Here is an 18244-nt window from a genome sequence, read left to right as displayed (position 1 = left end):
GAATATTTATAGCAGCTGCTCCATTAGGAAACATACCAGCTGTTGCTAAGTCACTCATTTGTTTTAGATATTTCATGTAAAGTACTTCATATCTGCATCAGTCATTGGTTTGCAATTCATTGGTTTGCAGGTCAATATGCTTGTATTTTTGTGTTGTACCATGGTGTCATTATGGTGTTCAGGAAAGCTAAACAGACGTGAGTCTCTGCCGCTTGTATGTATATATGATCTTGCAGTGACAGGTATTCTGCCACATCCCTGGGGAGGTTCTTCCCATGACTGATTGATTGCTGTCAGCATAAAAAAGTATTTCTTATATCAAGACAAAACTTGTCCCAGTGCAACTCATTGGTTCTTTTCTTCTCCATGTGGCTCCTTGTGAAGAGTGAGCCTCCATCCTCTTTTAAGCTGCCCTAGAATACATACTGGAATACATATTCATATTCTGCTGGGGACTTCTTCAGGGCATAAAGACCTGACTCCTTCAGTCATTCCTTACAAGGCAGGTTATTGAACCCTTTGATCATCTTTGTGTCCCTCCTTTGGATCCTCTACATCTTTTTTGAATTGTGCAGACCAGAACTCGACACAGTTGTGATAAATGACTGAGTCCTAAATAGGATTCTAATTAAAGTTTGTAATTTATTAAGCGAATAGAGGCAAGCAAACAGCGCTGGGTGTGCCGGGAGTCTCTGCTCCACCAAGACGCACACCTGTTACATCAGGTGGCTGATTTTTATGCTCCTAGACTAATACATATTCATCACTACTCCTAGAAAAGGCAGGGTTATTATAATTAGTTCCCGGAATCCAAACCCTCTCCGGACACATATGTATCAGTCTCTGGTGGTCTCTCTGGGGGTCTCTTGTGCTGACGGCTCGTAGTCTTCCTCCCAGGCTTTGTCCTTTGGTCGTCCTTCAACTCCCCCTTTCTCCTTATTTGGTGGATCTCTTTGCCAGGTATCACAAGCTTGGGCAGTGTCCCATGCAAAAGTCAGCAGTTTCATAAAAAAAAAAAAAACAAAAAACAAACAAAAAAAAAAACCTCCTTGTTCTCTTATCTCCCAGACTCAAGTCTCAATGTTCACCCTTCAAACCCTCTATTTACACAAATTGCTGGACCCTTCCTTTGTGTGATACAAGAGTTATGTACACTAATCACTCTGTTTTTTTAAATATAAGGTTATATTTCATCATGCGGCCCAAACACTGTTCCATACTTACATGAATCAAATTAACACATTTCACACAGTACTACTGGTGCAGCCTGACAAATGCTGAGTTGAATGGTATGACTGAAGCTCTAGTAATGACCCTACAGATGCCCCAAAAATGCTTGTCTGTCTGCCATGATATGGGACATAAATAGTGCATAGCAGTAGATAAGACTGCCATTTACTGTGTTGAAATAGACAAACACGAGGGATTATATTTAATTAAAGATAATTAGCCTTGAGCAGACTGAATGACAACTCCTTTGAGAATGCCCATTTATGTGTGGATTCAGGCTGCATATAAGACGTATACAGGAGTTTAGACAGGCATTTTGACATGCTCTCAGGACAGCTACTTTTGCAAAGATTCTGTCTCAGTCACCACAATGTTTGCACCTGTCTGCTGTGTAGTGTTTAGGTGATATTTGTATGCACCATGCTGTCTTCTGTGAAACAAACAAATAAACTGCACCTGTTTGTGTCTTCTGTCTTTTAAATTGGTAGGCTTTAACTGCATTTAATTATGTGGTAAGTTGCTTTCTATCTCATCTGGTATGCCAGATGCTGTATGATGGATTTTATATAGTATGGTGATGATATACATTGAAAAAGGGAAAAGAAAACTCTGGCTAGATGACACTATTGCAAGGGGCAATTGTGTAAAAACCTGAGAGCATAGCAGTTTCTCTGTCAAGGAAGATGTATTTCAGGGTGAATACAGACTGTCAGGGTGAATACAGACATATAAATGCTAGCCATTTCAAATAAACACAGCAACTGCTGCTGAGAATCTGGTGAAATAGTCTTCAGAAACAATGTGATGGAAGTACAAAGCTTCACAAGAAGGCTTCTCCATCACAGAATGCAAAGTTTGTATTCTTTGGAGCTCACAGAGAACAAACATCTTGTTTAGACACTCTTAGATTTCCTCTATATTTAATAGACTTGGCAGTTCAGATAGACTCTAAGATGTAGACCTTATATTTCAAGTTCTTATATAATTTTGTAATTACTCCTTCTGCCTCTGTTAGGAGAGGTCAGAGAAGTGACTTGCATGCTTAGATAAGCGCAGCTGCTGCTAAGGTGCAAAATCTGAGCAGGCAGAGAGTACTGTAATAGTTCCTGATAGACTAACTCTACAAATTGTCAAATTTCTTTTGCAGCAGACTAACTGTGCTCTTGTCTATAACAGCTGATGATCACAGCCAATTAGAGCCTCTGCCACACTTTTGGTTAGGAATTTGGGTGGGCCATCTTTCAGTCTTGCTGTTAGCTCTTGAAAAAATGCACAGAGAATGTGTATATCAAATTAACTCTGTATTCTGTCTGTTTTTTTTTTGAAGTGTCACACAAAGACACATTTTTAACATGTATGTTCTCAACAAATTTAGTCCTCAGAGTCTTCTATTTACAGAGAAGTTACTCTGTTTTCTCTGTATTCATCAGCATTCAATATATTTATAAGTTTAATTAAAGCAGTATTTTCAAATATGTAGTTCTTAAGCATCCCTAGAAAGTATGTAGCTGCACAATTAGATAAGTAGCCATTTGGCTATTTGTATTTCAGTATTGAGGATGCTGCTATGTTATTTACTGTTTTGGCAGAGTTCATACAGCAGCACATGCACAGATCAGCTTTTAAATCTGTGTGAAATGCTGTGATCTGTTTGCTGTCTTTGGCGCTCCTTTAGAAGTCAGACTTTTTTGTTGTTTTGATGTTGTTTTCAGAGCTTTATTTTTGTTCCATGAAGAAATTTGTAAGTTTTGTTTGGTCTCCAAATACAATAGACTCTTGCTTTGCGTTGAAGGTGGATTCCATTGCCAAAATATAAGACATCTGATGATATTTCATATTGTTTGAAGATATTTCTGGGGAAAGTCATATAGAAGAGGTCTGAGTTATTCATAGCTTTGTATGATCCATTACATCAATTACCAGGCTTACAGAACAGTTGGGCCTCTTTTGGTGTCTGTTTAGTTTGGCGAGAGATCTGCAACATCTAGATACAGATTTGCCTTTTGTGGGGTATACAAGTATAGCCTTACATGCATATATTGCAAAGATCAATTTTGATCTGGGTTTTGTCAAACAAACCCTTACTATTTCATAAAAGACTCTGAGAGTTTATTTTTTGTCAATGCTGCATGGAAAAAGTGGAAAAAAAAAAAAAAAACCTAAGCCACATTAGGCGGCAGTCAGATGCAACTCTTCTGGAGTTAGAGCATACACGAGATACATATTTAACTATTTGTGTTTTGTTTTAAGGTATTTAAGGTATTTTATCCTACATCACTGTAATTATGCCATGCTTTCAAACTTTTCTGAAATTCAGGAGAATCATGAAATAATGAGGCTCTTGAAAACATGTTCCTTTCAGTCATTGACAAAATAAGACACCAGTGGAATGAAATATTGATTCCTCTTCAAGATGCTTTTTTTTCCTCTCACTAAAATATAAAAATTACACTATAAAATATTGAAGCCATATAACTTCTTTTCTTCAAGCACATTGTGCTGACTGTAACTTGATGATTGGAGGAATTTATGAAATACTGTGTAGGAGGTGAAAACATTGTCACCACACCCTCTCAGATATACCTCCTTTCCTTTTACCACAAATTTGTTAAAGATTCCCCAAGGCACTGAGTAAAAAAGCTCTATTGCCATCACCCTTAGCTTTTCATTAACCAGTCAGTTAAATTGAAATAATAATAATAATAATAATAGGTTATGATTATAAAATAAGTTTCTATTTAGAGATATTTCTAAAAACAGCATGCTGTCAAGATAAGAATATCGTGAAATAGAATGGAGTAGTCCAGTAGAAAGCGACCTACAAAGGTCATCTAGCCCAACTGCCTGACCACTTCAGGGCTAAACAGAAATTATAGCATATTACTGAGGGCATTATCCAAATGCCACTTGAACACTGGCTGGCATGGCGTATCAAACACCTTGCTAGGACGCTTGTTTCTTTACCCTCATTGTAAAGAAATGTTTCCTAATGTCCAGTTCAAACCTCCTCTGGTGAACCTTTGTGCTGTTCCCATGCATCCTGTCACTGGTGACCAGGGAGCAGAGACCAGTACCTCCCTCTCCATTTCTCCTCCTCAGGACATTACAGAGAGCAATGAGGCTGCCTCTCAGCCACCTTTTCTTCAAACAAGACAATCCAAGTGTCCTCAGCCTCTGCTCAGCACATACCTTCCAGAACAGCTTTTTTGCCCTCTGGATGCTTTTAAGCAACTTAACATCCTTTTTGTGTTGTGGAAGTCAGCACTGCACACAACATTTGAGGTGAGGCTGTACCAATGCTAAATACAGCAGGAGAATCACCTCTTCTAACTGGCTGACCATGCTGTGTTTAATGCACCTGAAAATTTGGTTTGCCCTCCTGGCTATCAGGGCACACTGCTGGCTCATGGTGAGCCTGCTGTTGATGAGCACTTTTATATCCTGGGATCACCACGTGGCTGACACAAGCAGGTCCAGGAGGTTCCTAAAGCATATAGGTGATAACTTCTTGGTGCAGGTGCTAAGCGAGCCAACTAGGAAAGGTGCCCTCCTAGATCTGTTGCTGGAGAACAGGGAGGGTCTTGAGGGGAATGTGGCAATCAGCGGCCATCTCGGTTATAGTGCCCATGAAGTGGTTGAGTTTAAAATTTTTGGTGACAGAAGGAAAACTGCCATCAAAACTTCAGCGCTGGGTATTGGGAAAGCAGACTTCAGGCTGCTCAGGGAACTAGCTAGCAAGGTCTCCTGGGAAACTGCTTTTGAAGGTATTGGCATCCATCAGTGCTGGTCAGTCTTTAAGCACTGCCTCCTAAAAGCACAGGATCAGGCAATTCCAAAATATCGGAAGTCAAGCAGGTGGGGCAGAAGGCCAGCCTGGCTGACCAGGGATCTTCTGCTGGAGCTTCGGTGAAAAAAAAGAAAATGTACAACTGCTGGAAGGAGGGTCAGATGATGTGGAAGGAATACAGGGACACTGTTCGCGTTTGTTGGGAGAAAATTTGTGTGGGTAAAGTCCAATTAGAGTTGAAGCTGGCCAAGTCTGTGGAAGACAATAAAAAGGTTTTTTTTAGCTATGTGAACAGAAAAATGAGGACCAAAGAAAAGATAGGTCTGCTACTTGATGGAGAAGGTCACCTCACAGACAAGGACATAGGCAAAGCAGAGACGTTTAATGCCTTCTTTGCCTCTGTCTTCAACACTGATGATGGGCTTCGGGACCCCGGGTGCCCTGAGCTGAAGGACCAAGGTGTTGGGAATGATAAACTCCCAACCAACCCTGAATGAGTGCAGGATTTGCTACTCCACCTGGATCCCTACAAGTCCATGGGTTGGATGGGATTCATCCCAGGGTTCTTAGACAGCTGGCTGACATCATCGCAGGACCTCTCTCAATTATTTTTCAGTGGTCTTGGGAATCTGGAGAGGTCCCAGTAGACAGGAAGCTGGCAAATGTTGTGCCAATTTTCAAGAAGGGCAAGAAAGTAGACCCCAGCAATTACAGGCCTGTCAGTCTCACATCAATGCCCGGTAAAATTTTGGAGAAGATAATCCTTGAAGATATTGAAGTGTACCTGGGGGACAATGCAGTCACTGGTCCCAGCCAACATGGGTTAACAAGGGGTACATCTTGTTTAACAAATTTTTGATTTCCTTTTATGATAAGATCACCCATCTAGTCAATCAAGGGAAAGCAGCTGATGTGATTTTTTTGGACTTCAGCAAAGCTTTTGACACAGTTTCCCATAGGATCCTACTGGACAAAATGTCCATCATACAGCTAAACAAAAATATCATACGATGGGTGAGCAATTGGCTGACAGGCAGGACTCAAAGGGTTGTAGTAAATGGGGCCATATCAGGCTGGTGGATGGTCACTAGTGGGGTCCCTCAAGTCTCCATTTTAGGGCCAGTCTTCTTCAATGTTTTTATAAATGATTTGGATGTAGGACTAGAAGGCGTTTTGAGCAAATTTGCCAATTACACTAAACTTGGAGGAGTTGTGGACTCTGTTGAGGGTGGAAAGGCCTTGCAGAGAAATGTGGACAGGTTGGAGAGCTGGGCAATCACCAACTGCATGAAGTTTAACAAAACCAAGAGCCGGGTCCTGCACCTGAGAGAAGGCAACCCTGGCCACATATATACAGACTGGGCGATGAGACGCTGGAGAGCTGCCCACAGAGAGGGATCAGGGGATTGTGGTTCACAGCAAGTTGAATATGAGCCAGCAGTGTGCACTGGCAGCCAGGAGGACCAACTGTATCCTGGAGTGCATCAAGCACGGCATCGCTAGTCGGTTGAGGGAAGTGATTGTCCCGCTCTACTCTGCACTGGTGCGGCCTCACCTCGAGTATTGTGTGCAGTTCTGGGCACCACAGTACAAAAAGGACATTCAACTGTTGGAGAGTGTCCAGAGGAGGGCGACGAAGACGGTGAAGGGCCTAGAGGGGAAGACATATGGAGTGGCTGAGCTTACTTGGCCTGTTCAGCCTGGAGAAGAGGAGGCTGAGGGGAGACCTCATCACGGTCTACAGCTTCCTCACAAGGGAGAGTGGAGGGGAAGGCACTGACTATTCTCTTTAGTCACCAGTGATAGGACCCATGGGAATTTTGTCAAGCTGAGGCAGGAGAGGTTTAGGCTAGACATCAGGAAGAGGTTCTTCACTGAGAGGGTTGTCACACAGTGGAGTAGGCTCCCCAGGAAGATAGTCACTGCACCAAGCCTGTTAGAGTTTAAGAAGCGTTTGGACTGTGCACTTAGTCACATGGTCTGAATTTTTGGGTACACCTTTGTAGTACCAGGACTTGGACTTGATGATCCTTATGGGTCCCTTCCAACTCAGGATATTCTATGATTCTATGATCCCTTTCTGTGGATATAAGATATTGGTTGCGGGGTTCAGTATAAGAGATGAAAAATTGATGTGTTTAAAAGGCATAGCTGATATTCCTGCCTCAGCAAGTCATACTGGTGATGGCAGAAGAAACTTCTAATGTTAAACCTTTCAGTTCATGAAGGTGCTGCAGAGATTGTATTAATGTAATATTAATAATTATGTCAAAATTAAGATCAGTTCAAACAAGGTCGGAGTTGCTAGAACAAAGCATTAGTTTATAGCTGTTAATTATAACTTTTCATTTATCTAATCTGTTTTGGACTAATAGTGTGTGGGAATAGAAATTAACACTATTTTCTGTGCTTTTACTATAATGCACTTCTGTTGTATATCTGTTTAAAATTATTTATATTAACCTCTGTAGAATCTTCCTCATGTGGAAAAAGAGATGGCAGACTGTAGCTCTGAATTACTTAACGCCAATTAATTGATTTTCGCTTCTGTTTCTGTGATAATGAGCTACTACTCATAGTTCATCAATGCATCATAAATTCCAGTTTCAGAAAAATAACCTGTTTTTTAAACAAAAAAATAGTAATTGAATGCTTAAAACAATTGTTGGAAACAATGAAAAACTAGCTTTTCATTGCCACCCTTAACTCTAACTAAACTGCTGTAAAAAAAAAAAATAAAATAAAAATAAAAATGTTGCTGCCATAAGACAAGTGATCTTCTCCCTGAATTAAATCAATATCTTAATCTAGTCTCTCTCAGCTATGCTTGTAAAGAATACTTACTTAAACTTGTATTCACTGGCATCCTGAAAATCTTGGTACACAGACTAGGATTTGGCAGATGCAGGATTGCTTTGCTTCTACAGAGCACTGTCAGAGCATATTTGGTAGGACATGGAGAAGAATGTTCTGTGACAAGCGGAGGTTTCTGTTCCCTGAGATGCTCTAGGCAAAACCTTCCTACAGCATTTTGTAATTGTATTATTCTGCTGCCCTCTAGCCAACTGTGAGGTATCTATGACAGTCTATGATAGTCTGAAATGGTTTAGGCTTTATTCATCCATGCCTTTATTCATCCATGCTGCTGCCAAGCTGTTCTTAGATGAAGAATTCACCTGAGCAAAAAGGTAATTTCATTTCCAAAATGAAATCACATCGTATGTCTTCTGGCATAGTCTTTAGTCTAAAGAATTTTAAAATAAATAAAATTTTTGTCAGCCTGTTCTATGAAATGGTTACAAAAACACTTGGGAGTAAAAGAGGAAGCAGTGTAATGTGCCTAATCGCTAGTGTGTCAGTGTAGAATGTTTTTGGGGGGTTTATTCAATAGTTTAATTACCACATTATCATTATCATGTAGTATACAGTGTAATGTTCTGGCTGAAAACCATTAACTTTATTATTCATTAAAATGATTGATTTAGCTAATCACAGAATCACAGAATGACCAAGGTTGGAAGGGACCTCTGAAGACCATCTAGTCCAACCCCTGTTCTGAGCAGGATCACCTAGAGCACATTGCGCAGGGTGGCATCCAGGCAGGTTTTAAATATCTCCAGAGAAGGAGACTCAACAATCTCCCTGGGAAACCTGTGCCAGTGCTCTGTCACCCAAACAGTAAGAAATGCCCTCTCATATTCAACCAGAACCTCCTGTGCTTCACTTTGTGCCTGTTGTCTCTTGTCCTGTCTCTGGGCACAACGGAAAAGAGTCCAGCCCCATCCCCTTGACAACCTCCCTTCAGATATTTATATACATTGATGAGGTCTCCCCTCAGTCTTCTCTTTTCCAGGCTAGACAGGCCCAGTTCTCTCAGCCTGTCCTCGTACAACAGGTGCTCCAGTCTCTAACCATCTTAGTAGCCCAGTCTCTAACTGTCTTAGTGGAATGTGTTGCTCAGGGGGGTGGTGGAGTCACTGTCCATGGGGGTGTTTAAGGAAGGGTTGGATGTGGTGCTTAGGGACATGGTTTAGTGGGTGACATTGGTGGTAAGGACGTGGTTGGACCAGATGATCTTGCAGGTCTTTTCCAACCTTAATATTTCTACGAATGTCCTATAGTGCTGTTGCAAAGGGTAGTTCATTCTAAAGAGTCTCTTGGTAGACACCTCCCTCTGTTAATTAGTGTGGAATAAGTGATTCTTTATACATTTGTGTCCCCCAAAACCAGATTCTACTCATAATTTGAACTTGAGAGGTTTAGCTACTTCCCTGTATGTCTGATTAAAGCACAGCTAGGTAGGATATACGTCTATGTGTAGATATATTGAGTTTGAAAAGGTATTCTTTTCTTTAATAACTTTCTATATTGAACATAAAATTTTAGGTCCATCTCTTCTGTTCATTAAATGTTTTGCTCTGAGGTTCACTATGCAAATGGAAGTGGGTAAGCCTCCAATATGCTGGTTGTAACTACTAGCCATTTGAATAAATTTATGCAAATGTAAAGCTATGCTCCTCTTATGTTTCGAAATGACTCACCTCCAACTTTTCAGCTATAGAGTTTCTTCTTCTTTAATAACTGAATAACTTATTCAAGAACAGTTGTGGTTGCTTTTCTTATTTGTTTTTAACAACTTGGAGAAGTCAGAAAACACTTGCTTTGCAATCTTCTGATGGTCATAATATACCCACTTTTTAATTATTATTTATTTATTATTATTCCTGGTAATTCTCTTTTTCTTGTAGATTTTAATTACAATTATCTCTTATGTGACTTTTCTTGTAATGATGTTTCCTCATCCAGCACGATACATTTCTTTGAGTTTGCTCCAGTGAGTCCCAATCTTTTGAAATTTTGGTGCAGCAAGGAAAAATATCTTACTTTTATGTTTTAATCTGATTACCAGGTTTAAGTAGCTGTTTTACACTGTAGGGGTTTTCATGTTAATTAAAGATCTCTGATATAAATTCTGTTAGTAAAAGGAGTCAACACTTTCTGTGTGTTTTGGTTTTTCTCTAGCTGTTGGTGAGAAGTAATAACCTTTCTGACAAGATCACAATCCTGCCAGGGAAAATTGAGGAGATCTCCCTGCCTGAGAGTGTTGATGTGGTAATTTCTGAACCAATGGGTTATATGCTGTTCAATGAAAGGATGTTGGAAAGTTACCTCCATTCCAAGAAATGGCTGAAGTCAAACGGTGAGTGTGTCACCACAGTTACCCCACTGCATATAGAAAGGAAAATAAAAAGCTTCTGAAAGAAAAATGAAAGACGTGCATTATTTGTCCTGGATATTGATAGTCTGGTATTATACTCTGGTTCTAGCTCTACCAGCAACATCTAGACAGACCAAGGGAATAAATATAATGATGCAGCTATCGTACAATGCTGCGACTCCTTGCCATTTCACAGTGGAAATAGTTTTTGAGTATGTTGGTGTTGCACTGCCAAGTTCTTCCTGTGTTTTAATTTTAACATGAGGTTGTATTTTCTGTGATTGCATCTAAGTTGCAACATATAACAACAGATGATGGCACACTAACCTCATATGCCACACAGTGGAATGTGGATGAGAGCAGAATGGTCAAATAGGATGAGCTTTTTAGTGGAAAATTATTATATTTTGCTTGGGAAAACTGAAATCATTTTGAAATCATTTCACTCGCTTCTCCCAGACACCTTATTCTCATACTCAGATCTTGCCTTTTCAGAGACATATCACAGATTCATAGAATTTGGTATTCTTTATTTCATTTCTCCTGTGTTTGGAGGAGTTTTGAAGGGAATCTATGAGTTCCAGGGCCTCATGGGAATATTCTTTGTGAGGCAAACCTGAGCATCCATTTGCTGAATGATAAGTCTGTGTGAATTGCTGAAAATGAACTATGAAGTCTCTCTTTAAAAGACTTCTTTTGATCTTTCTCAAGTAAAATTATTAGTGCAGAAATTTGTGAAGCATGGAGTGAATCTGTACATCAAGGCAGAGAGCTACTGGTTTTGCTGTAGTTTCAAACTTGCAAATCACATTCAGATAGTATTTTTCAAAAGTCGGCCACTGATTTTAAATCTCCTATTTATATTCTTAGGACTTGGTCTCCAAAGAGGGCTTCTGAAAATTGATCTGTAGGCATCTCATTTTCAGCTAAAAATATGAGTGAACGTGTATGAAGATTTCCATATTTTCTAAACTTCCTGGCTACTCTCTTGTACAGCAGGAATGAATCACCTTACATAGTGATTATTAAACTTAATGATTTTCTAAGAAGTGAGCTGAAATCCTGACATTTTGTTTAAGTTGCAAATATTTAGTTATTCCAAACAGTTAAGTTTGTAAACTTTCTATACTACATTTTCATCTGTGAACTTGTTAATTTTCTCCCTATGACCAGTTTTTAAATGCACATCTTTTGTGTGAGTGGGTGTTGTTCTTTATTTGAATTCCTGTGGTCTCTTCCTATATGGACTGAATACAGAAAAGCCATTTTCTTTTCCCAAGCCTCCTTTAATTGTCCTCCCCTTCAGGTATTCATCATGTTTTGTACCAGGTAAACAAGCAGCTGAAGAAGTATGTTCAAAACAACCACACTTATAGAAGCTATAAGATGCTTAGAATACACTGTAGTATACAAGGGCTTCTATTAAAGCTGCTAGTTAGTCTGAAGCACTGTCCACTGAAAATAATGGAAAATAGTTCCTGTGGTTTCCTGAGCCATTTGAGTGAGTTCCCAATAAAAATGAATTTAACTTCTTGCTCTATAAATAATTTGCAACACTGTAAATAAAATTCTCCATTCCTCAATTTCATTAACTGGAGGGAAAAAAATATAAAATAAAAAAGACGATATCTTTTTATGATTGTCGGATTTTTATTTATGTATAATATTTATTCCCAAATGCTATGAGTTTCCTGGATAAAGGCTTAAGAGTGAAATATACATGACTATCTCAGTCATTAGCAGCAGTTCTGATTTCGACAAAAAACATACCCAGCAATTTAGAATCATAGAATAGAATCATGGAATCATTTAGGATGGAAAAGAGCTCTAAGATCATCAGGTCTAACTGTTAACCTAGTATTGCCTAGTCTACCACTAAACCATGTCCCAAAGCAACACAACTACACGTGATTTAAATACCTCCAGTGACTCAATCACTGCCCTGGGCAGCGTGTTCCAATGTTCACAACCCTTTTAGTGAATAAATTCTTCCTAATATCCAGCCTAAGCCTCCCCTGGCACAGCTTGAGGCCTTTTCCTCTTTTCCTATCACTTGTTGCTTGGGAGGAGAGATCAGCCGCCATCTCACTAAAACCTCCTTTGAGTTAGTTGTAGAGAGTGGTAAGGTCTCACCTGTTATGTATTTCTCTAGGCTAAACAACCCCAGTTCCCTCTGCAACTCCTTATATGACTTGTGTTCCAGACCCTTCACCATGTTTGTTACCCGTCTTTGGACATGCTCCAGCATGTCCAAAGCTTTCTGTATTGAGGGGACCAAAACAGAATACAGTACTTGAGGTGTGGCCTCACCAGAGCTGAGTACAGGAGACATTCACTTCTCTGGTCATGCTGGTCACACTATTCCTTATACAAGCCACGATGCTGTTGGCCTTCTTGACCACCTGAGCACAGTGCTGGCTCGTATTCAGCCAGCTATTGACCAATATCCCTAGGTCCCTTTCCTCTAGGAAGCTTTCTAGCCACTCTTCCCCCAGACTACAGTGCTGCAAGGGGTTATTGTGTCCCAGCTGTCACTTGGCCTTGTTGAACTTCATAGAGTTGGCCTCAGCCCACTGATCCAGCCTAACCAGACCCGTCTGTAGAGCCTTCCTACCCTCAGCCAGATCAACACTATGCCCTACTTGGTGTCATCTGCAAACTTATTGAGGGTGCACTTGATCCTCTTGTCCAGATCATTGATAAAGATTTTAAAGAGAACTGGCCCCCGTACTCAGCCCTAGGGGACACTACTAGTGACTGTCTTTCAACTGGATTTAACTCCATTCAACACAACTCTTTGGGCCTGGCCACCCAACCATTTCTTTACCCAGCAAAGCATACACCCATCCAAGCCATAAGCAGCCAGTTTCTACACTACAAGAAACAGTGTCAAAATCTTTACTAAAATCTAGGTAGACAACATCCACAGCCTTTCCCTCATCCACTGAACATGTTACCTTGTCATAGAGGGAGACCAGGTTAGTCAAGCAGGACCTGACATTCATAAATCCATGCTGACTGGGCCCAGTCACCTGGTTGTCCTGTATGTGCCATTTGATGGCACTCAGGATGATCTGCTCCATAACGTTCCCCAGCACAAAAGTCAGACTGACAGGTCTTTAGCTTCCTGGGTCCTCCTTCCAGCCCTTTTTGTAGATGGGCATCACACTTGCTAGCCTCCAGTTAACTGGTACTTCTCTGGATAGCCAAGACCGCTGATAAATGATGGAGAGTGTCTTGGTGAACACTTATGCCAGCTCCCTCAGTACCCTTGGGTGGATCCCATCTGGCCATATAGACTTGTGTGCACGTAAGTGGTGTAGCAGGTCACTAATAATTTCCTCTTGGATCGTGGGGGCTTCACTCTGCTATCTGTCCCTATCTTTCAGCTCAGGGGGCTTAGTACGTGGAGTACTTTACTGCTAAAGACTGAGGCAAAGAAAGCACTAAATACCTCATCCTTTTCCTCATCCTTTGTCACTGTGTTTTCTCTCACATCCAATAAAGGATGGAGATTCTCCTAAGTCCTCCTTTTGCTGCTAATGTAATTTTAGAAACATTGCGTTTAATGGCATTAGCCATACTAATTTCCAGCTGGGCTTTGGCCCTTCTAATTTATTTCCTGCATGGCATCTTTGTAGTCCTCGTTAGTGGCCTGCCTCTTCTTCCAAAGGTCATAATCTTTCTTTTTCTTCCTGAGTTCTAGATAAAGTTCTCTGTTCAGTCAGGCCAATCTTTTTGCTCACCAGCTCACCTTTAGGCACATGGGAATGGCCTGCTTGTGCACCTTTAAGACTTCCTTTTGGAGGAGCATCCAGCTTTCCTGGACTCCATTGCCCTTCAGGACTGCCTCCGAAGGGACTTCGCAAGCCACTCTCCTAAACAGGCCAAAGTTTGCCCTCTGGAAGTCCAAGGTGGCAATTCTGCTAATGTCCCTCATTACTTTTTCAAGAATTGAAATTTCTATTCATTTGTGATTGCCATGCCTAAGATGGCCTGCAACCTTCACATCACCCACAGGTCCTTCTCTGTTCACAAGCAAGAGGTCCAGCAGGGCTCCTTCCCTACCTGGCTCACTCATCAGCTGTATCAGGAAGTTATCTTCCACTCCAGGAACCTCCTGGAATGTTTCCCCTCTGCTGTATTGTATTTTCAGCAGAGATCTGGTAAGTTGAAGTCCCCCATGAGAACAAGGGCTGGCTATTATAAGACTTTCTCTGAGCCACTTATAAAATATCTTATCCGCCTCTTTATCCTCATTGAGTGGTCTATAACAGACTCCCACTGTGACATCTGCCTTGTTGGCCTTCCCCCTGATTCTTACACATAAAGACTCAATCCTATCGTCCCCATTATTAAGTTCAAGACAATCAAAATACTCCTAACATACAGGACTACCTCACCACCTCTCCTTCCTAGCCTATCCCTTCCAAGAATTTAAAGCCATCCATTGCAGCACTACAGTTGTGCAAATCATCCCACCACGTTTCTATGATGGCAACTATATCATAATTTTTCTGATGCACAATGGCTTCTAGCTTCTCCTTTTTGCTGCCCACACTGCATGCATTGGTTTACACTTCAGTTTGGCTAATGATCCCATCAACGTTTTGGGGGTAGAAACCCTAATTCCTATGTGACCATTCTTAGGCACTTCTGTGATTTCTAACCCATCAATATCCCTCGTGTTTTTGCTGTTGCATGTTTCTCCATCACCTGCTTCCACTGGGATGGCAGGCAGGTGGACCTTGCTAGCACACCGTCCCACAACCACTGGCATACTGCCCCCAGGCTTATATTTAGTGAGCCTGTTTTTATCCCTTTCCCTGTGGCAATGAATGTGTGGACTCCGATGCAAGTTTCAAGCAAAGGGATTTTTTATTGTCTCTACCTCTGGTGATATCCATCTGGAGATAGCACAATACCATGGAAGCCTCCTAGCAACAGAATACAGCCTATGCGCACTTTGTTACTTTCTTGCTGCCCAAGGTTAAGCAATCTCATGGTAGCACTTATATTACAAAAACAGTCTTTCGGTGCTTTCCCGAGTTTCTCCTAATTGCCATGTTCCAGGGCTTTCTGCCTACCAAAGCGATAAGACTTTGGTGGCTGTCCAAGTTCACATACTCCTCTGACCCCGCATTTCCCCCTTCAAACCTAATTTAAAACTTTCAGTGAGCCATGCTAACTCCTTTTCCCTCTTTGAGACAGGTATACCCTGTCTGTTAAAATTAGGGCTGCTATTGTGTGAAACGACCCATGATCAAAAAAACCAAAGATCTGCTGGTGACACCAGGCTTGGAGCCAGGTATTCATCTGGTGGATCTTCCTCTTTCTCTCCTCCTCATTCCCTGCAACTGGAGGGTAAGGGGAGAACACTACTTCTGCTCCTGATCCCTTAACCAGTTGTCCCAGGTCTCTCTTGATTGCCCTTGGACTTGTTGGAATTTCATTGCTGTCCACCTGAAAAATCAATGATGAATAATAATCAGAGGGTAGCTCCAGGGTTGGAAGGCTTCTCACATCTCTAACCCCGGCCCCATGGAGGCGGCAGAACTCCCTATGAAGTTAGGTCTCTTGTTTTCTTTGGAAGGGAGTCTGCTATGATAATGACCCATCTGATTTTTTTTGTGTAAGCTGTTTTGAGGCAGAGCATAGGCCAACAACCTTGATGATGCCTCCAAGCCAGATGAACCACCATTCTCAATTTAATTCAAGATCAGGTCTGAACTATAACGGAAGTCCCTCACACAAATATTGTATTTATTGAGTAACCAAAAAAAGCCACTATAATTCCTCTAGAGAACATTGAGAAAGTATTTAATAGCTAGCATTTTGCTTCATTTGAAGGGAGGTAAAATATTAAAATAATTAATACAGGACCATAAAGTATGAAGACTTTATGAAGTATTGTTTGTTTGCTTGTTTGTTTTACTTAATGCTTTAACATATTCATGCATCAGTAATCCCTATACTTATAAAACTAAATGTTAAGATACTTGAACTGGTGGTTTTAAGTAGTTAAGACATTCCTATAGAGTTGCCTGTGGGACTATGCCTTGCTACTTTATATTGTCTTTTGTTTACTAGGAATGATGTTTCCAACATTTAGTGAAATTCATTTGGCTCCTTTTTCTGATGAGCAGCTGTACATGGAACGCTACTCCAGAGCCAATTTTTGGTAATATTATTTATGTTATTTTATTTGTTTATCACCCAGGGTTCAGTAGAGGTTAAAAATTCAATCAGTTATTTGATTCAGACTAAAGGGGTGCATAGAATCTGTCAGTATTGGAAGAGAATACGTTCATATTTTCCTTCATTACTTCTCTGGACTAGAGCCATACTGTTTATTGTGCAAACCTGGAAGATCTCTCAGGAAGTGCTAGAGCTGGCTGGGTCTCTTTTTGAAAAAGAATTTAAATCTATGGAGCATCTATTGTGAGAAATAGTTGTAAATCAGTTGTTGGTATTTCCTTTGTTATACCAGAGTAGAGTATGCTGTAGAGATGGTGATTATTTTATTTCTTCAAGTCCCAGCTGTTTGAGCATGGCAACAACTCCTTGGGTGTCATCACAGAGAACAAATATTAACTCCTGTGTCCTGAGCAATTTCCAGTTTGATAGTTACTTTGTCCAGCTGAATTTTTCTTTCAGCTTCAACTAAGAGTTGCACTCTTTTTGCCTTGAAATGTCCCACTGCAACTCTCCACTGTTGAGCTGTTGCTGTGTTTTATATAGGGGGAAACATTAGCAGTGATATTCTTATGAGGAAAAAATAACATTTCAGCAAAAGTCCAGTTGCTTTCTAAGGATCTCCAGTATTCTGCGTTTAATCAGATGAATTATCTGTCAACTACTGGAAGGCTTTCTGAGAAAGGGGAAAAACAGATCATTCAAGTCTTCCCTAGTACTACTTTCTCTTCACACCAACAATGTTTTTATCATTATTATCACAATGTGTAGTAATACTTCGTAATTGTGAGAGCAGTCAGGTTGGTATCTAAATCACAAAGTATTGCAGTCTCTCCTTCACCCATCTTTGCAGAAGAATGTCTCTCATTTTTGATAGATCTTTGTATTACCTCCATTTGATTTTTGATGAGAATGGATCAACCAAATTAACCACAGAAGTGTGACACAATTACTTGTGGTGATACTCCTTTTATATCAGGTCCTGTTTGATATATTCCTAGTTTGTGCACTCACAATATAATTTATAGCTGTCTTGAAATGTTCCCTATGCAGAGGACTACATTATCAGTCCTTCTATCTATCCTTCTATCATCCCATATGGTTGTAGTTTTGGATGGATATATGCCCAGTGAGTGCTCTACAGACCAAAACATTAGTGCTTCTAATGTCTTCAGTCAAATGTGGGATCAACATTTTTTGAGTAAGAGTGCAGCAGTTGTGCTTCAGCACCTCTCTAGGACATTCATGTTCTTAATGTTAAAAAGACTGGGAATCCTGGTAGATCCCGAACTATAAAAATCCTACTTCAGACAGCACTTTCTGGGCTTTCTTGGGTGTTTGAAGTGTACTGTCAGGAACCAGTTGTTGACAGCCTGTAATTTTTGTAAGCTGTGAACTCCAGGCTTCAAAATACAGCCTCAATTCATTGTCCAGTTTTGTTACCCAGAACTGAGGTATATTTTTGTCTAAGAAATGATTTCTTATATAGCTAACTGCATATCCCTGTATCTTAAAGACTGGACGTGTTTCTGGAACCAACTGGATGATAATACTTGCCAAAAGACTGAAAGAAAGCAATATCTGGATTTGCAGTTTGAAATTGCTGATGGTAAAGGCACCAGGACCTTGGAAAAATCTTCAAAATAATACTGAAAAATCACAGTGTGTGATTTAATGCTAGGTGCAGCAGATAACTTAGCCTGTTTACTGTACAAATGAAAGGTTACATATTTCTCATATTCTTAGCATTATAGTAATTATTGTAATAGTAATTAAGACGTAAGTAGGTTGTTTCTCTTCAGGCCTGTAGTTTG

The 18244-nt window shown here is 40.5% G+C and overlaps 1 protein-coding gene across 1 annotated transcript in view; it reads left to right on the top strand.

Annotated features, from left to right (window-relative positions):
* The window catches only part of LOC118156098 (histone-arginine methyltransferase CARM1-like), a 76985-nt gene that overhangs the window by 48854 nt on the left and 9887 nt on the right, over positions 1-18244 (top strand). Inside the window, exons 6-7 of the mRNA XM_035309885.1 lie at positions 10040-10217; positions 16326-16416. Coding sequence (XP_035165776.1) covers positions 10040-10217; positions 16326-16416 — 269 coding nt within the window. The remainder of the gene's footprint in view (positions 1-10039; positions 10218-16325; positions 16417-18244) is intronic.

The sequence above is a fragment of the Oxyura jamaicensis genome, chromosome Z (assembly GCF_011077185.1).
Source record: "Oxyura jamaicensis isolate SHBP4307 breed ruddy duck chromosome Z, BPBGC_Ojam_1.0, whole genome shotgun sequence".
In the NCBI taxonomy this organism is placed as follows: Eukaryota; Metazoa; Chordata; class Aves; order Anseriformes; family Anatidae; genus Oxyura; species Oxyura jamaicensis.
This window is presented reverse-complemented; position numbering and strand designations above follow the sequence as displayed.